This window comes from Dipteris shenzhenensis, chromosome 25 (assembly GCF_047967505.1).
Source record: "Dipteris shenzhenensis isolate YYH24624 ecotype China chromosome 25, Dip_SZ_1.0, whole genome shotgun sequence".
NCBI classification, from domain to species: domain Eukaryota; kingdom Viridiplantae; phylum Streptophyta; class Polypodiopsida; order Gleicheniales; family Dipteridaceae; genus Dipteris; species Dipteris shenzhenensis.
Genome location: NC_141620.1, coordinates 33,967,204 through 33,986,351, shown reverse-complemented (window position 1 = coordinate 33,986,351; position 19,148 = coordinate 33,967,204). Strand labels below are relative to the sequence as shown.

General features: G+C 44.7%; 1 protein-coding gene across 1 annotated transcript in view; it reads left to right on the top strand.

Annotated features, from left to right (window-relative positions):
- LOC147885784 (uncharacterized) overlaps positions 1 to 18,744 on the top strand; it is a 123,071-nt gene extending 104,327 nt beyond the window's left edge. Inside the window, exons 21-25 of the mRNA XM_087396069.1 lie at positions 15,794 to 15,925; positions 16,471 to 16,578; positions 16,675 to 16,838; positions 16,938 to 17,027; positions 17,144 to 18,744. Coding sequence (XP_087252195.1) covers positions 15,794 to 15,925; positions 16,471 to 16,578; positions 16,675 to 16,838; positions 16,938 to 17,027; positions 17,144 to 17,708 — 1,059 coding nt within the window. The 3' untranslated portion in view covers positions 17,709 to 18,744. The remainder of the gene's footprint in view (positions 1 to 15,793; positions 15,926 to 16,470; positions 16,579 to 16,674; positions 16,839 to 16,937; positions 17,028 to 17,143) is intronic.
- The last annotated feature ends 404 nt before the right edge of the window (positions 18,745 to 19,148 follow it).

Below are 19,148 nucleotides of genomic sequence, written 5' to 3'. Positions count from 1 at the left end.
AATAAAATCCATAGTCACGGGGCTCTGGGATGAGATGCCTCATCGGTTCAAAAAGTGTTAGAAACATGGTGAAGGGAGAGAGAGAGAGAGAGAGAGAGAGAGAGAGAGAGAGAGAGAGTTAGGGCGTGAGGAAATAATGCTTAAATGAAGACATGAAGGAAGGCTTTCATGCATTCATTAAGTATATTAAGACAAGTGAAGTACAAGCCTTATATAGGCTACTCACTCACACAGTAGCACCTAGTGCATATGGGATAAGTCCCATGATGACACGTGGCACTCACACATGGCTCACACACATAGACTTAGTACTTCACACTAATACATCACATCACCACACTCTTTGGCTATGATATCTCCAACCCTTCGGAGCAAAATGTGTGAGACCCAACACGCAAGAGTAGACCGATCCCCCCTCCACCGTAATACTGCAAAGAGCAAGTCCAACTATCCAACACCTCCCATGTGATAGTGACTTCTCAGTCAGCTTGCGACTGGCCAGGGAAAACCATCACTCGTCATCTCCCTTTACTTTGAACTGGGTGGTCAATACCATTAACCATCATTTTTGGGGGGACAGCCCATGGCAAAGAACCTCTTATTGACTCCAAATACATTCAATTTAGAGGGACAACTCAAGGCTGAGAACCTTAATTTGACTCAACACAATTAGACATAGCATAGGGACCTAGAAAGCCCAACCCTCGTCAAATGGATCCTCGTCATCAAGAGAGAGGCCATGAACCTCTGCTGTAGCTCCATGTATCTCCTCCGGGGGCTTTTCTGGTTCAGCTTCGTCTTCAGCCAGAAGATTGGCATAATGCTTCTCTTGTTTTCTTCTTAAAGCAATGGTCTTCAATGTGTCCTTTCCTCTTGTAAAACTTGCAAATAATGTTCTTGTTGGTCTTCCATTTGCGTGTGGAAGCAAATGCATGATCAATAGGAGAGGCAAGAGCAGCTTCCTTATTGCCACGATCCTTCTCAATGAGGAGGGCCACCATATCATCAAACATGGTAGTGGCAAGACGAAGGATATCAAGAGTGTGCTCAAAGCGAGAAATGCCATGCATACTCTTCATAAGGACGGCCATCTTATCTTCATCGTCAGGGACACTCTTCAAACTTGAGAGTTGTTGAACAAGAGATTGAAACCGGGCTAGATGAGCACTCAACTCATCACTCTCTTCAATTTTCAGATAAAAAAATTTGAGCTTCAAAAAGACTTTAGAGTTGGTGATTTTATTACCAAAGAAGGTCTCGAGGCGACTCCAAATTTGCTTAGCTGTTGACTTGAAATCCACATGATGGATGAGAGAGTCAACTAAGCAAAGACCAATGAGAGCAATAGCCTTAGCATTATACTGCTTCCAAATCTTTTGATGTTGTTGATCAAGTTACTCAACCTAAACTCCTTCTCCTCGAGGAGGGAACTTGAAGACAAGGAAGTCATGATTGAAGAGGACTTTCTGAAGGGGGGCAGCAGCCTCGAAATGAAGTAGGACAGCTCCAAAATTTTTTGGAAGTGCAACAATAGTCTTCAAATAACCAAGTCGGCTGGAATATGGTCCAAACAGCAGCAAAGAAACTCTGAAATAGTGAGGCGGCTGCAGCAGATGCTCCAGAATGCAGTGAAACTCCGAGGTGTGAAAGCGGCTACAACAAATGGATGATAACAGCTTTGAACCAGCTTGTAAAGGCTGTATGAAGCCAAAAAACCAGCAGCAGATGGTCTCTAAGGAGTCGCCAATGCAAAAGGAGGCCAAGAGAAAGGATTTTCAGCGAGGGAATGACTTAAAAATGCCTTGGGTACTTGCAACTAGGGCTGGAGCCTTGGGAAGTGAGCCGACCAGCAAGCAATGAGGCTGCCAAGAGCCTAGTTACAGCTCCAAGAGGGCTTAGATGAAGGCGGCTATGAAGACAGCAAGGAATGAAGAGGCGGAATGAGCTAGCTAGAAGTGGAAATGAACAAGGGTCGAGATGAAGCAAGGCTGAGGTGGCTGCATGCTGCAGGAAGAATAGCTGAAGCAGAATTAGGGTTAGGGTAAGAGTGACGAATTAGGGTTAGGGAAGCTATGGAAGGTGGCTCTAATACCATGTTAGAAACATGGTAAAGAGAGAGAAAGAAAGAAAGAAAGAAAGTTTATTAAAGTCTTCGGGAGACCGTGAAGGTCTATGAGACTAAAGATAACTGATACAATGAGCATAACGGTGGCGGTCTCAAAACGGGCCAGCCAACCGTTTCTACAAAAAAAGAGGTTATGAAGGACGGTGTGTCTAGTCCTGATACAAAAAAATATGTGTCTACCTCCACAGAGAGAGAGAGAGAGAGAGAGAGAGAGAGAGAGAGAGAGAGAAGTAGAAGTAGAATTTATTAGCGTCCTTGGGGGGCCAAAAATGACCCATGGGACCCGTCTCGATACAATGTAAAAAGAGTCTCCTCAAGGAGAGGCGTCAGGAGTCTCTGAGTTCCTGACGACAGGTAAAAAGACGAGTGACAAAAGATCCCAATGCTCAAATGAAGACATGAAGAAAGGATTTCATTCATTCATCAAGTATATCAAGACTTGTGAAGTACAAGCCTTATATAGGCTACTCACTCACACACTAGCACCTAGTGCATATGGGATGGTCCCATGATGACATGTGGCACTCAAACATGACTCACACACATAGACTAGTACTGCATCACCTAGTACTTCACACTAACACATCACATCACCACTATGATATCTCCAACAAGAAGTAGAGCTTTAGAAAGTTGGTCCAAGTGGAAGTTGATTACATTTGGGAAAATGATGGATACAAAAAGTCAATATGAGAAAGTCCTCATATTGCCCTTTGTTGGAATTATCGCCATTATTCATGGCAGTGACCAATGTATGACTAATAAGTGGGTTAGGGGCACTTTTCCCTCATTAGAGATTTTCCCCCCTAATTGCAGTTAGGATATCCAACTACAGTTTGTAGTTAGTGGTTGGGTTAGTTAGGGTTTTGTCACTATAACAAAACCCCTAGTTTTGTGTGTTGATGATCTCTTGCAATACAACTTACATTGCTCTCTTTCCTACTCTCACCTTTTTTGCTCACATTTGGGATCAGAGCAGCTAAGCTCCTCTATCCCTCTTCACCCCACCCCACACTGCTCCAGCCCAGCTCTACCCCGTCATCCGTACACAGCGTGTGAGCTATTCTGTCAGCAACTCGCCTGTACGTCAACTTGTCCGTACAATGTCTGCGTTAGCTTGCCCGCACGCTTCCGTACTGTGTTGCCGTATAGCACCGTCGTACCTGTGTTGTCAAGTTCTCTGTATAGTCGTATGGTTCAACGTCCGTATTTGCGTTGAAATCCATACCTAGTATGGATTTCGTACTCCACCGTACAGTCCTGTCGGCTATCTGCACAGCTGTTCCGTACACTAGAGCACCACCGTACAACTTTGTCCGTGCACTGTTACGTTGGTGTCCGTACAACTCATTTTTGTTGCAGGTGCATTTGAGGATTAGGAGCATTTGGGAATCAGCCATTGATTGGCTTGGATTCAAGCAATTTTTTGAAGGCAGATTTGAGTATTGGGCATTAAAAAAAATTTGGGGCTTTTGCAGGCAAAGTTCAATTTGAGCAACATTTGGGGCCTTTAGTCAATTTTCCCTTTTCTAGTTGCAATTTCCCTCAAGAAATTCGGGCTTTTGTGATTGGGCTGGAATTTCAGAGTGTATGAGGTGTTTGGACACTTTGCAGGCAATTTTGACTCAGATTGAGTGACATTGCAGACATATGCCAGTTTTTGCAATGTCATTTTAGGAGTCCGTGACATTTGCAGGACATTTGGGTGCATTTTGAGCCTTTGATAGGCTGAGACAGCAAGCTGTCTTTTGGTTTTGGACACCCATATTCCTATATTTGGGTCTTTTGGATTTTTTGCAGGCATTTTGCAGAGAGATCTAGTAGAGATTCAAGTGAATTTTTGCTTGTGGGCTGCTGCATTTTGAGCCATTGATTGACTGTTTTTTTAAGAAGTGGGTAGTTTGCATCATCAATATGCGAGCAGGGATTTGTGTTGTTCACCTTCATTCCCAGAAAGGGAATTTTTTGGTTGGTATTTGCTGCAATTTCTCTGGCAGTTATGGCCCAGAACAATCCCAATGAAGTGTTTGGAGTCCTCACACGAGGATAAGTTGGATGGTACCAATTACTCTTTTTGGAGTTTTATGGCAGGCAATATTTAGTTGGCAAACATTTGTGGGATTATGTCATTGGGGATGTGACACCGCCAGAGAATGTGGTTGCACCTGCCACTCCTTAACAAGGTGGAGGAAGGGGTAGAAGAGGATCAGTGTTGCTTTCCTTTTTCAAGTTTGGGAGCAAATCTCTGCAGGTAGCACAGCCGAAAAGTGCAAGAGTGCACAAGATCAAGGTGCAGTCCTAGAAGTGCTAGGTGCAGCAGCTGCTGCAGCGGTGACTCCTACACAGGATCAGGAAAGGTGGGATTCACGTGATGCACTAGCACTTTCAACTATCTCCCTTTCTGTCAAAAGGTTTATCATTCCGCACATTCAGTCATGCAAGACCTCGAAGGCAGCTTGGGATACTAGTATGTTTTCAGCCCGCAATGGTGCTAGGGTCTCATTCCTGAAGAGAGAGTTGACTCATACTCATATGGATGAGGGTGACTCTATGACTGAGCTCCTCACTAAACTTCAGGATTTGAGAGAGCAATTGTTGAATATTGATGAGATCATTTCAGATTCAGAGATGGTCACTACCTTCTTCTTATTCCGTTCGTGGCATTGGTGAGATTGTACAAATTTCAGAATTCACGATGCGCTTTATGTACCTGGAATCAAGAAGAATTTGCTTTCAGTGTCCTCTCTCAATAGAAGAGGATTTCAGGTTGTCTTTGAAGATGACAAGTGTGTCGTCCGAGATAGGGAAGTTGACTATGCCTTGAGACCATCTGGTACGCTGTTTCGTGGTCTTTTTCAGCTTGATGTTTTTGAGAAGAGACCAGATGATGCACTTGCAGTTTCTTCTCTGACTGATGCTATGCAGAATGCGGAGGTAGGGCATGCTAGATATGGGCATATGAGTTATGGCAGCTTCAAAAGCATTCTATGGTTGATGCTTTGCTTCCTTTGTAGTCACCTCCCCCTCATGCCTGTGAAGGGTGCATACTTGGGAAGTTGCACAGGTTTCCCCTCAAGAAGGATGGTGCAGTACGAGCTGTTCGGGAATTGCAGCTCATTCATAGCGATGTCTGTGGTCCCATGAGGACTCTGCATTGGGTGGTTCTCTATCATGTCACATTTATTGATGACTACTTAAACTACACTTGGGTTTATGGTTGGAAGAAACTTGTCGTTGCAAGTAATTGGACGACTCATAGGTTTGTCCTACTTAGAATTTCAAAGCAACGAACATGACCACTTCAACACAATTGAATCAAGCTTCTCCTAAACTCTTCTCTCTCCTCTATGTGATATGTCTTCTGAGATTGCAACTAGCCCTCCCCTCTGTTTCGCCTCTCCTATATATCCCTTCCTTTTTAACCACTATTTGCTTACTGTGTGGCAGATTATCTGAACCATAGAAGTGCATGACCAAACCAAGTAGTGCGAGGACATGGAAATATTAAATTGCCTCGCTATGATTCTAGACAATAGTTGATGGAGGTGCATTTTAGATGACTTCTACATCCCTAAGATTCTAAGATCCCTACATGCTTGTTTTATATTTCAACATCCCTAATTTGAAGATCACTTATCCAGTATAAGATTGCGAAGGGCTTGTGTTTATGTTCATCATGTAGAAACGATTCTGAGACTTGAAATATCTTTTTCATTGATATTTGTATATATACATACAATAAATACAATAAAAGTCATTTGAGAGCAAAGGAAGATGTTAAATCTGATGTATCTTAAGCATTGTCGACACTGTTTTTCCAAGGTTGAGAATGAAACAGGCCTCACGGTTCAGATTCTACGCACAGATAGAGGGGAAGAGTAAACGTCTCATGAATTTGAGGGTTATTTGAAAGAGAAAAGCATCACACATCAGCTTACAGTGAGGCTTACCGCTTAGCAAAATGGCAAAGCTGAGCGGAAAAATCAAACTCTTAGGGAGATGGATAGATGCATGCTTACAAGCAAAAAGTTGCTTCACCGGTTTTGGCTTTGATGTTTCTTGTGTGCCAACTATGTTTTAAATCAGTCTCCCACTAAGGCTTTCAGAACAAAAATTCCTTATGGAGTTTGGCATGGCGGAAAGCCTCCGGTGGATTATTTTCATGTCTTTGGATGTGCTGCCTATGCCCATGTGCCTGTTGAGTTTCGATGTAAGTTGTCCGACAAGGCAAGTAAGTGCATATTTATAGTAATTTCTAAATCAATACTACAACATGGAAGAGCTAAACATGACCTGCTCGCAGCTCTAGGGGCTGTTGCCGCTGCTCCCTGGCTGCCCTGCTGCCCTATCCCTTTCGCCCCTTCCACAGCCCCATCGCCTCCCCGTCGCACTTTGCCCCATCTGCGTTCCCCTCCGTCAGCTCCACCTCCCACCTTCTCGCCTCCTCCCAGTCATTTTCGCCTCCTCGGCCCCTTTCGCTTTCTCCTCCGCTCCCTCCTTTCCTTCATTGGCTCTCCTCCCGCGCCTCCTCTCCGCTCCTTTGCCATCTCCTCCGCTCCCTCCTCCTCTCCTCCCTCCTTCCCTTCTTTGCTATCTCCTTCGTTGCCTCCTCCTCTTCCGCCGTCCTGCCACTTCTTCCATCTCCTCGCCTTCTCATCCCCTCTCCTCTTTCGCCTTCCCTTGTCCCCCCGCGCCTTTCTTGCCTCCCCTCCCGCCCTCTCCACCTCTCTCGTCCGCCTATTCGCCTTCTCTTCCCCGCCCTCCCCGCCTCCCCTCTTCCTTTTTCCACCTCCTTCCTTGTCCTCTTCCTCCTTCACCCAGCGTGTCCTCATCCACCTCTCGCCTCGCCTTATCTCTGCCTCCCCATCTGACATCTTTCCTCCTCACCTCCCCTTTTTTCTTCCTCCTTCCTTCAGAGAGAGCATTTGTTCTTGTTAAGGCGAAGAAAATCTTGGTGGTGACCCTTGGTTTGGTTAGAGGGGCGCTATTGCAGCACCCTCGAATCCCACAATCGTTAAGGTTTTTCTTGCCCAACTAACAAGCAACAGGTATAGCAGGCAACTCAATCCCTCTAGGACAAGAATTGTGGGCCTCACTTCTACAAGGAGACAGGTGCGAGAGTGGATCTAGGCGAGCTTTGCATTAGAGCCAAGAGGTCACTATCTATGGAAGAGGTGTATTCCTCATCCAATCGAGCTTTCTCGACACAATCTCGACACTCGTGGAGCAAGCATCTAGTGTATCTCTTTCCTTGGTACCATGGCTTTTCAGTGGAGGACATGGGCACGACACACCATGTTCCTCGTTTTTTAATTACGCTCCGCTTTCCAGGGCTCCCAAAGGAGTATCGAGCCATCCTCTCCTCCATTGGTCGGGCATTCTGTAGAGTCAATCGCCTTAGTTGTAGCAGATGACGGGGTCCTAAGAATCAGAGTGGTGGTTGAGAGCCCAGAGTCCCTCCCAAAGTTGATTCTCCTACGAGAGCCCAGAGTCACTCCCAAAGTTGATCCTCTGGTGCTGACACCCGCACTGCTTCAGATACCGCCACTATCGTTGTAGAGGCCACCGTAGTCGTTGCTGATGAACGCTACTGAAGCTGCTCCATCCACCTCTGAGCGAGGGAGCCACCTGCCAGCGGAGATTCTTCCGAAAATCCCCGATGCAGTGGTCACTGGAGTCACCATCACCCATTCTGCCTAGAGACCCTCGAAGGGGGCACACTTTGCGAGCGAGTGGAGATTTTTGGGTTACCAGGTCAGTGTCTTTGTTGTAGACAGAGGGGTCACCTAGCCAAAGATTGCCACCATAGCCAAGGTGGAGCCTCTACTGTCCCATCCCCGTAGAGCAAATAGAGTCTGCAAGCCAGAGCCTAGGACCCCCCCAGACAAAAGCAATAGGAGTCCCAGACCCCTTGGGTGATCCCCTCAGAAGTGGACTCGACCCAGGTTAAAAAGAAAAAGAAACCAAGCAAATAGGCCCACAAGTGTCGCAGGTAGAGGGCTAGACGTAGAGAGAGAGACATGGCTTTTTGAGAGGCACCTAAGAGGCAGCAGTAGGAGGAGCCCTTGCGTGAAGATCCACCTCCCCTAGCGAAGGGGGCCACTGCCCAGCTAGAGGATCCTCCTATTATGGAGGTTCAGTGATCGCACCCACTCTTGCATCAGCAAACAAGGAGTCCTATGAGCTCCTGATGCGGCGGAAGCTGCAGGTGCTAGCTCATCAGCGGCTGAGGAGGAGCGAGTCCAGAGCCCCCTGCGAGCCTGATCAGCAAGGGGGACCTGTGTCCCCCGCTTCCCTCCCCCTCTATATCCCGCTCTCGCTCCCTCTCCACTACTCCCCCTTCCTCCTAGTTTCCTCCCACCCACTCTCCCTCCCCTTGCCTCTCGTACTATGATCACCCTCACCACCTGACCCTCTCCCCCCGCCTCCCTCCCTCCCCCTCCACCTTCTCAACAGGTTCTTCGGCCTCCCACGCCTTCCTTGCCTCGACACCCCTGCGAGGAGGCAAGGGTAAGACGACGATCACCCTCACCACCTGCCCCCCTCTCTCCATCCCTCTTCCCCCTCTATCCTCCCTCCACCTCCCTCTTCCCCCTCTACCTACCCTCCACCTCCTTAGCAGGTTCTTCAACCTCCCACGCCTTCCCCGCCTCGACACCTCTGCGAGTAGGCAAGGGTAAGACGACGTCCCCTTCTGCTTCCTCACCACAGCATCCGGACTAGTCCGTGAAGGAGCTTGACCTCCCGGTCAGCAGCTCCCAATATTCAGCCTGGGCGTCCCTTACCATGGGACTTTTGGAGATTGGGACCTTAGATCTACCTAGAGATTCCAGACTCTTATCCTCTACCCTTGGAGGTAACGCTAGTGGTCTTGCAGTCTCAGAAAGGGGGTTCGATCAGCGTTGTGGGCTTCGAGACACACTCAGTTTGCAGATTTCAGTTCGCATCCATAGGGTTCGAGAAGTGGTTCCCAGATGTGTTTGATGCTATTATGGGAGATCAGATTTCATGCATGATGGACGAGTGGATGGAGCCACAGGGACTGGAACTTCGGCACGCCCATGGTGCGGAGGTGAGTTTTCAGCTGAGCTTCACGCGAGAGGAGCCGATGTGTGGATTGGCAGTAGGAGTTATCAGATTGCCGCTTGAGGCAAAGGTTGATCATGGATACTACTGGTCACTTCAGAAGTGTGCGGAGGTGTTTGGGGTGGAAGTCTTCTTCATGATGGAGTGGACACAGAAGATTGGTATTGAGCCAGTGCCCACTTTAGTACGTCGTCGTACAGACACGGACTACTCGCCCTCCAAACCCTCGGTAAAGTCACATAAGAGAGTCTTTTTGGAACAAGCACCCACTCACTGGAGCTGCATCCCCGTCCTCATGAGTTGGACCATAGTGAGTTGGAACGTGCACGGGCTCCACGACCGTGCTCGTTGTCAACCGCTGTATCTAATCCTTCGGAAAGAGTTACAGAGGGTAGTGGTAGGGCGGACAATGGACTTCCTTTTGATTCAGAAGCATATGTTCTCAGCATCAGACATCAGACGGCGAATCCACCTCCTTCCAGGGAGAGGTCAGGAGTTGTGGTCCCCTGCAGTTGGACGGAGGGGAGGAGTCTGTGGCTCTTGAGGTCTATGATCAGGGTGAGGGCAGTTTGGATGAGAGTTAGGATGGGAGAGTCTAGGATTGGGATCCTGAATGTGTATCTCCCCATGTGCATACAATACCCTCTGGCTTTTTGGAGGAGGCTCTCAGAGTGTCTTTCGGATGTAGATTCTTGGATTGTTGGAGGGGACTTTAACAACCTGGAGTTTGGGGAGGACAAGCAAGGTGGTGCGTAGCACCCGCGGCGGCGCTCGTAGAACTGCCCAGGGCGACGCAATGCCCGCCTCGCCAACGACGACGCTCACCTCCGGCGTGAGCCGGATTTCAGTAGGATACTTGGCAGCCTCCTCTCTTTCGGACAGAGGAGATAGGATGGACTGCTTGAGAGGCTAGACCGCTTCTACGATGGGGACTGGACACTACACAAAGGTGGCTCTATTGGGATTCTGTCAGGTACCACGATGTTAGATCACTCTCCAGTAGTACTTCACTTAGAGCAGCCCCGTAGGGGTCTCCCCCAAAAGGGGTTCCTCATTCCTGAGGACCTCCTGCAGGACGAGGAGATCGAACAGGTCATGGCAGGGATTTGGCAGTAGTCAGAGACGGCACCGTGTGAGGTCTGGGCTTCATGGGTGGTCGATGCGATCCATAGGAGCGGTGAGGAGCTGCAGGCTTATGCCCTTAGGCGGAGTCGTCTTCAAGAGCGTGAGCAGGCACTGAGGAGAGACCTCGCCTCCATAGTGCCTCTAGGATGACTACTATCAAGTTAGTGATTGCCATGGCTGCACATTTTGATTGGCGTTTACATCAGTTGGATATAAAACCAACTTTACTAAATGGAGACTTGTTGAAAGAGATTTATGTGAAGCAACCTCCCGGTTTTAAGGTGTCTGGTGCAGCCCATAAAGTATGCAAGCTAATGGGCTGAAACAAGCTCCACGAGCTTGGTATTCGAAGATTGGTGCCTTTCTGACCAGCAAGGGTCTCTCACTAATAGTCCAACTGAAAGTAGCCTCTACATCAAGAAGGATGGGGGGGTATTTTGGTCATCATTCTTTATGTAGATGACATGCTGCTCACAAGTTCAATGAAGGAATAATCACAGATTTCAAGGCTGAGTTGAGAGCCACATTTGATGTGTCAGATTTGGGCATGCTTCATTTCTATTTGGGGATCCAGTTCATACAAGAGAGACGTGGCATCATTATGTCTCAAAAGTATGTGTAGAGCTTTTGGATCGGTCCAAGATGCATTATTGCAAGCCCATAGCCACTCCCATGGAGCCAGGGCTGAAAACAAGTTGTATTTACAATCTCTTCTAGGAGATGTCAACTCTATAGCAAAGGCGTGTGCTAGTTATTCTATATCTCGAAAGGATGGGATGAGTTTGGAATTCTAAGAAGAAGTAGGTGATTGTAAGACTTCTCTGCTGGATTTCTCAAAGTAGTTGAGTTATAGCTTCATGGCTTGGTACTAGCATGAGTTTTGGAGAAACCTATTGAGAGAGGGTGATGTATGATATGATTCGAGTTGGTGTACAACCATTGGAAGCTAATCATAAGTTTTTAGATCTTAGCATTACTCGCTCTTCTTTAGGTTTTGAAATTGAGATCTATGATAAACTGCAACAATGTGAGTATGTTGTGTTGAATCCCATATGAGCGTCACAAATTAAGTAAAATCTCTCATTTCGCTACGTATGGAGTGATTCCAATTCTATATGGGTTCTTGTCTTTATACAATTAAAGAGTGTTTTTACCTCTTAATTCTCCAAAAGGCCTAGGAAAAGAAATGTAACGAAGAAACTCTGTGGTGTTCTACATTGCAGTTGTTATATCGTTTTTGGATTTGGCTATGTTTAGGATCAGTCGATTAGAATCAAGGAGGGAGCCTCAAAGCCCATTTTCTTTTGATTTCCTAGGTTTATACTCTTTTTGGATGGTATCTAGTTTTGCTTTGAAATATGACCCCCACCACCCCCCCTCCTCTTAATTAAAAGAAAAACACCCTACCCACCCCCGCACCGCGTGCACGCGCACACACACACACACAATGCATTAATTTGTGTTTATGCTGGTCTTTCTCCTTCTTTTAATGTTTGTCTTGGTTTGGCATTTGCTTCCGTGCGGCCTGAAAGGGCCGTGTTTGTTTGATGCAAGCATGGTAAAAAGGGTGAGAAACTTAAGTAGCGATGATATGATGTGCATGCACCCTTGGATAGCCACCTCATCAAGTTATAAAGGTCATGTTGTTTGGTGGAAGCATGGTAAAAAGGGAGAGGATAGTGAGTACCTGATGGTGAGCCCTTAGTTTAAGGGATAAGTGATTCTTCCTACATAAAGTGGAGGTTGGTGTGATTGGATCGCTCCATGCTGCCAACTGAAATTGCACTTCCTCTGAGCAAAATTGTACGAGCGATTAAAGATTAGCAGTACACTCAAGGAGTGTTTAGTAGAGAAACTACCTTGGAAATTCATTCTATCTCTTCTATCTCTTCTATTTCTAGAGCGTTTAGTAGAACGAAATTTACAGATTGTCTATTCTATTAAGTGCGTGCAATTAGAAAGCATAAAAAATGAAGGCAAAAACAATGAACCAATAATTAAATATTGCGCTTCCATCAAACCGTAGGTTATTATACCTCCTCTCCATAGAGTTTCTTATCACTTTTTGTGGTTTTCATCAGAGGCTTCATCAATGACAATCAATAATTATTTCATTAAAAAGTAAAAAATGTAACTAAGACGAAATATATATTATGACTATATTTTTATACAGTTAAAAATTAAACTTAGAATTCAATACTCTAAATGATATAATTTATAACTTATAACCTCGTAGATGTGCTCAAATGGCCTTTTTCTTTCGATTTGAGTGGCTAAATGACTATATTTGGATAAGGTAGTTTCACCGGTGAAACTATCTTGGAAGGCTTCCTACAAATGGATTTCTCTAGAGAAATCCCCATGAAGAAGGGTGATGGGAGTATTTCTTCTAAGTGCAAGGTAGTTTTCCGATGTAATTGCTTCCTTCAAATGAATTTCTTTGGAGAAACCCCCCATGAAGAGTTGTTTCACGATGAAATTTCTTCCTTCAAATGAGTTTCTTTGGAGACTAAAATGAAATAGGTTAGTCTTCACAAGCAGTTGTAGCTTGAATGAAGAGATTGTGGATTGCCTTTTGATTAGCCTTCTCCTTAAGTGCTTGCCTTCGTCATGGCTGAGTTTGCCCTTCACCTCCCGATTGCCGATACAAACTCAGTGCGAAGACTTTGTATAAATGGATGCTCAAGTATGTGTGGGTGTTTGGATTTGTATGTGTGAGAGCATATGCTGCATATGGTCTACACCCATTGTTGGGCGTTGATGACGTCAGTGGGCATGTCATAGTAGCTAGTCCCTGTTGTGCATGATGGAGTTTATGGTTTTTTAACCTTATGAGTGACTATCATGAGATTGAAACTACACTATGTTGTGTTTTTAGAGGATGATTTTGGGCATGTTCTTGGACTCGTGCAGATATAAGCCACCCATGAAGAGGGGTTATGAGAGGTTTTCTTCAAATACATTCCCCTATCAAATAGAAGTTATGAGGGACAACTGGGTTTTTTCAAAATCCTTTCCATCCCAGTGTCCACCATGCCTATATCATTGTCATTGTTAGATGAAGCATCTTTGTACCAAGATCTATGGATAAACATTTAGTTTCTCTGAGAGACATGGCTTTAGTAACATACCACCCTAATATGCCTTTTTTGAAGTAGAGAGGTGAAATTTTTGTCCTCCGCTCGGACGCTCGGAGGTTTTTGCTCAGGAAAGGGCCTCCCCGCTGCCAACTCTCCAAGGTACAGACAAAGGAGAAGTAGTATTGTGTCCTTTATAGTGCATGTGTCTTGGCATACATCATACTTGGAAACATAAAATGTACAACGGCCTTACAACGTACAAATTGTATTATTGCATGTGTCGGTGCAGATATCAAGTTCTCAGCAAGCTGCTGCCTTGACAACCTTTACACGTGATGACCTTGAGGAAAGTTTTGCAGAGCATGGCTGATGACACTATTTGAATATGATACTTTTGCAATTTCAACACCACCCTCTTCATGCAGACTGTTTGGGTTGGCATATGATGCCTACTTACACTAGATGCCTTGTGTATTCATATGGGGCCTCGACGACCTTGACATTCAAGAAGCTATCTGTAGCTTTTCCTGAGGCATCTGCTGTTTTAAATTTACATTTTGTAATTTGTACATGGTATGCTCTACACAACTTGTCGATGTACATGTACCACGTTTGCATGCTACTTTGCATGAGCATGCTTGACGGAGTCCATTTTCAGTGCCGAGATGACAAAATTAATAGATGCCTCAAGAGGGCATCCCTTTGTATTTGGTGTGTAGATCAATGGTCAACCTTAGCCACAGGCATAGCTGCAATAAACCTGTTTGCTGCCTGAAGCAAATGTTTGAAAACGTTTAAAGAACTAAAATTTTTATCAATACTTTTCTTCCCTGAAAAAATTCCTAAGTCCTCTAAAAGTTGTGAGTCTGGATACTTACTATTGACCTTCCCACCAATCGTTGGCCTCCTTCCACTGTACATGCGTGGCTCTAGGCTCTTGCATGTGAACCCTAAGAGCAAGCTATGATTGCTTAAATTTGCTCACACAGCCTAATTTGTGTTTACAGAAGTGTAAGTGCTAAGTAATTAAAATGAGGGGGGTATTTTTGGCACATGTTCATTTCAGCACCTCCCCTGGTTAAAATGTTTTAAAACATTTGTTTGAGAAAAACATTTCAGCACCTCTCCTGATAAAAATGTTTTAAATGTTTTTTTGCGAGTATGGTGACAGGCTGGTTGAAGCAGTACAGGCTGGCAAATTCGATAGATAGCTTCTGAAAATGCCCATCAACAGTCAATGTGAGCATATCAGTATCTTACTACACAGTACAAACTTGATCAGCAAATGTGTTTTGCGGTAGCTACTATGGCTAGAAAGTCCAGCATTGAGAGCATTATCAGCTAGTGTTCTGAATCAATCAGCTTAAGGCTTGTCCTTTAAGAGCTTGAGCAACCAACAATGTACTGTTGGTGCATGCTGCAAAGTTGTGGCTCCATCATGTATGAATGTATGGACTAGTCTGAGGCATTTGCTAGCTGGGACCTGTGTGTGCGTGTAGATGATCTTCACCCATGCTTTGGTGCTGTGGAAGTGTGTGGGCTGTAGTAGTCAGGTGATGGCCTGTATGTTGATGATATGTAACCTTGTCAGTGCCCGTAGTCAGGTGAAGGTTTCTCTGATGTGAGTGTGCTGGGTCTTACACGTATGCAGATGTCTCCTCACATTAGGTTAAACCCAGAGAATATGCTAATCCTTTGGTTTGCCAACATCAATCCTTATAATTGCGATTTTGATGTTTTCAGCAGTAAAGAGTTCTGGTGAGTAGTGTGGATTTGATTGTGTTAATGTAAGCTGAAAGTGAAGTATTCATGTGTGAATGGGGTCTATTCAAAGAAGTGAGCTTCTCTATAAAGGCACATCAATATGTAAATGTTGCATTTTGTGAGGGTGAAACAGAATGAAATTCATCTCTGGACTTGGTACATCGCTCATGCTTTCTTGAAATGTGCGGAGTTGGATTGTAAATGCTTCTGCTGCTCATACACTTTCTTCTTTGTGTTTATGGAAAAAGAGCTGTTTCGTGTCGATCTTTTAGTAGTTTGGATAATGTCTTCTTTGGAATCGTTGTCGTATGGAAGCATAAGCAGGATGTTTTTGATGCCAAGTGATGTGGTGGTTATTTTGTGGACATCCCAGTAGATGCAATCGAACTTAGGTGCACAATTGAAAGAAATTCCTTACCCTTTTCTACCCCCCTTGAATACAATGAATGTCATTATCAGACTCATGGGGACTTGTCCCTCTACTTTGATGATTTGGTAGACCGTAGATTGTTGCTAGGTAGTGTATGTGGTAGAATTCTGAAAATTTCTATTTCTGTTTTTAGATCTTGTTTCAAATTAATTACTAATTGTATATTTTTGGGGTCCATTCTAGGATGAATTTTATCACCGGTATATTGTCAAAAATGAGCTTTTTGAACCTGTTGTTCAAGCCTTTTTAGCCAATGGGAGTCGGTACAATCTGCTTAACTCTGCGGTGCTCGAGCTTTTCGACTTCATCTTTAAAGTGAGTAGGCTGGTGGAATTTTTTTTGAAAAAGATACTTTAACATTGTGCAGTAATCAATTCCCACAAAAGAGAGTTTATTGGAATGGTCGGTAACATTGTGCAGTAATTAATTCCCACAAAAGAAAGTTTATTGGAATGGTCGGTAGCAAGTGTTAAAGGCAGTGAATACAGGCCTTCCGGATCATTTGTGAATGTAACTTGAATTGGGATCTCGGCTCTATTACAATGATGCATCTTGATGGATGTGTTCCACTGTAGACATGCTGTCACATAAATATTTTCGTCAATCTGTGTCCTGGCTGTTTGATGAAAAAGCTAAAAATTTATTGGCTGGAAAGATGACTGTATGTGAGATCAATCAATTTATTACTGGGCTGTTTCATGAAAGTTTATATGAGCTGCAAAGATGACGTGTATGCAAGAGTTGAACAAACTTAGATTTAGAGTTCTGAAGCAGTCCATGTTCTTTTGCAACTCCATCTGCAGATTACATAGGGCACTTCACAAGAGAGAAGTTAATGGGGTTTCATGTTTGCATTTCAGGAGAACGTGAAGACTCTCACTGGATACATAATTGAAAAGTACTATGATAAATTTGAAAATATTCATTATGTGGATACCTTCAGAAAGTTGAAGTTAAAATATGACCAGGTGCGGTTTGTACGAGCCAGTTTGTCAGCAAAGCTCTCTGTAACATTACTTTGGGTTATTTTACATTTGTTACCTGATTGTTTGGTCTATTTCTAGGCTTTGGAGGGTGTTATTTTACGTGAACAAGACTCTGGAGCTGTGAACAGTAGAGATAAAAGCACAACTGCTCGTGACAGATTGGATGGATTCCCAGATCCACGGAGGCGAAAGGATGAACGGGCTCTTGATAAGGATGAAGAGGAATATTTTAACGAAGACAGGTTCGCAAGTTTGGTTCTCAGTGTTCTGGAGTATCTCCTGGACGCAATTCCTTTAACTTTTTGGCCACCATTAATAGGCATAGTTTGTATTTTGAGCAGTGATGATGAAGAGGATACTGCCTCTGGCCATGCAACAGTACCTGCTGTAAAGCCAGCGCAAGCTGTTATTGTTAATGGTGGTCCTCTGAGGTAAACTAATGATGGCTAATCTGATCGAGAGATATGTATGCTTGCTGCCTTCTTCAGCCTTGTAGGGCTTCATGCCTGTTGGGACAATAATAATTTTACCTTTTTTTGGTCTGTAGCGGCTCGTTTGGATTGGTAGACTATGATGATGAGGATGAAGATCCTCCCACTGTCGTTCGGAATAATGGTAATGAACGACAGCTTGAAGGGTTGGTATCATCTCCTGGAATGAAGGATTTGGTATGGCTGGATCAAGAAGAGGACAAAATGATCCAAAATGTGAAGCGGAAATCGATATCATCTGTTGATATCAAAGACAAAGAAGCAGATTTGGTAAAGAGGCGAAAAGCTAGCGTAGGGGCAGCATGCCAAATTGAACGAGAGGAAAGATTTTCTCTAGAAATGCCGGAGGACCGGGGCAAATCTGAGTTGGCAGTCTGCTCTCGGGAGGAAAGAGCAATTTCATCAACAAATGAAGACGATGGTTGTGGTTCTGGTGTGGAGAATGACGGAAGCCTCACAAGTAAGGCTTCTTCTGCCACATGTAATGCTGAGCCCAGGGTGGCAGACACCATCAGCGCAAATGATGCCAGCACTGACAGTACGAACAAGGAAGCAGAAAGATTAGGTTCTGTCACAAATGGGACCAGCTTACGAAAGTTGCATGGAGTTGCGGGATCATGAGCAGATATCCTCCTGATCAAAGTTGGCTCATTGTTATCTGGGCAGACAACATTCAATGAATTTGGTTTCTCGAGGCCACCCTTTGTCAGTATGATATCCAAGCTGTTGGATCACTGTGCAAATGTTCTGCCTCACTGTAGGCGCATGGTGTGTAAATGCCAACAGAACCTCCTTTTTCCTGGAGAGGTTTTGGGACAATGAACAGGTTGTAACTGGTGGTGAGCAGTGGGTCGGTCCAATGCTTCTTACACAAAGGAAAGAGGCTGGAGCGATAGTTGGTGTCTCTTATTGGGCCCTTGTAGCTTCCCACATTTAGTTAAAAGTGATTCGCAATTTTTGTAGGGGCCTCTTGAAGAGTCTCCTTGTCCGACATCCTAGCAGAGATGACTAGTGTAATTGTAACAGGTACTCTCCTGAGCAGTTGGGAGTGTATCCTTTGTACCTGGGCACTCAAAAGAAAGTATGGACAGGTGTGATCAAGCTTCTCTGCATTGAGCGCCTTGTCCAACTTGTCTTATAAACAATCAGGGATTCAGTTCATTGTAAACTCTGTTCTCTGTATACTGTTTGTCTGAGGTGAGACTAGGAACGGGTTTTGTGGCTCTGCGGCAATGAGCTATTTTTTCTACTTCTGGGGAGTCCTGATGGTTCGTGCAGAAGAAAAATGTAGGTTATAAGGTCTATTGAAGTTTCAATTCGTGGTTCTACAGAGCTCTAAACCCATTAGTTAGCAGCTCAAGGTGAGCCCAGCCACTATTAAATGGCAAAGAAGGGCAAATTGTTTAGGTACGTGTGTAAAAGAAGCGTGCACAGCAGATGTATCTAACTGGTTTCATGATGTGCACTGCTTCAAGCTTATTGGAAGGGACAGCTGAATAATTTCATTGCAGAACATCTGCTCTGATGACAATTGAGTAAAATCAGAAAATTAACAGTTGTTTTGAGGATGAGTCCTTATAAAGGAAAAATCGTGTCTTTTGGTGTCTTCATAGTGAGCAGACTAGCCATTCTGAGTGACGTGGCATCGGATCTGCCTGCTGATTTTTTGGTGCTTACTGCTTCCAAATTTACTGCGTAACATTAGTTGCACAGTATACTCTTTTTATATTATTTTCTTTACGGTTGTGTGGGTAATTATTTTCTAGGTGGTTTAATACTGTCTGAATAGTTGAAATTAGGGGGCATCTTTGATTGCTGCATCCAATCGAATATATTACTTGCAGCCTCAATGCTCAAGTAAGAGGCAATGGTAATAAATAGATTCTCTCCCCCCCCGCCCCCCCCCCCCACCCACACACACACACACACACACACACACATGATGATTGTTAAGTTTAGGGACTCCTAGTTTAATCACTTGTTTTGTGAGGTCTTCTCCTAGGGGCTTCTTGTATGTGCTTTGTTTCTTGGTAAATCATATGTGCGCCTCCTGCACTTTGA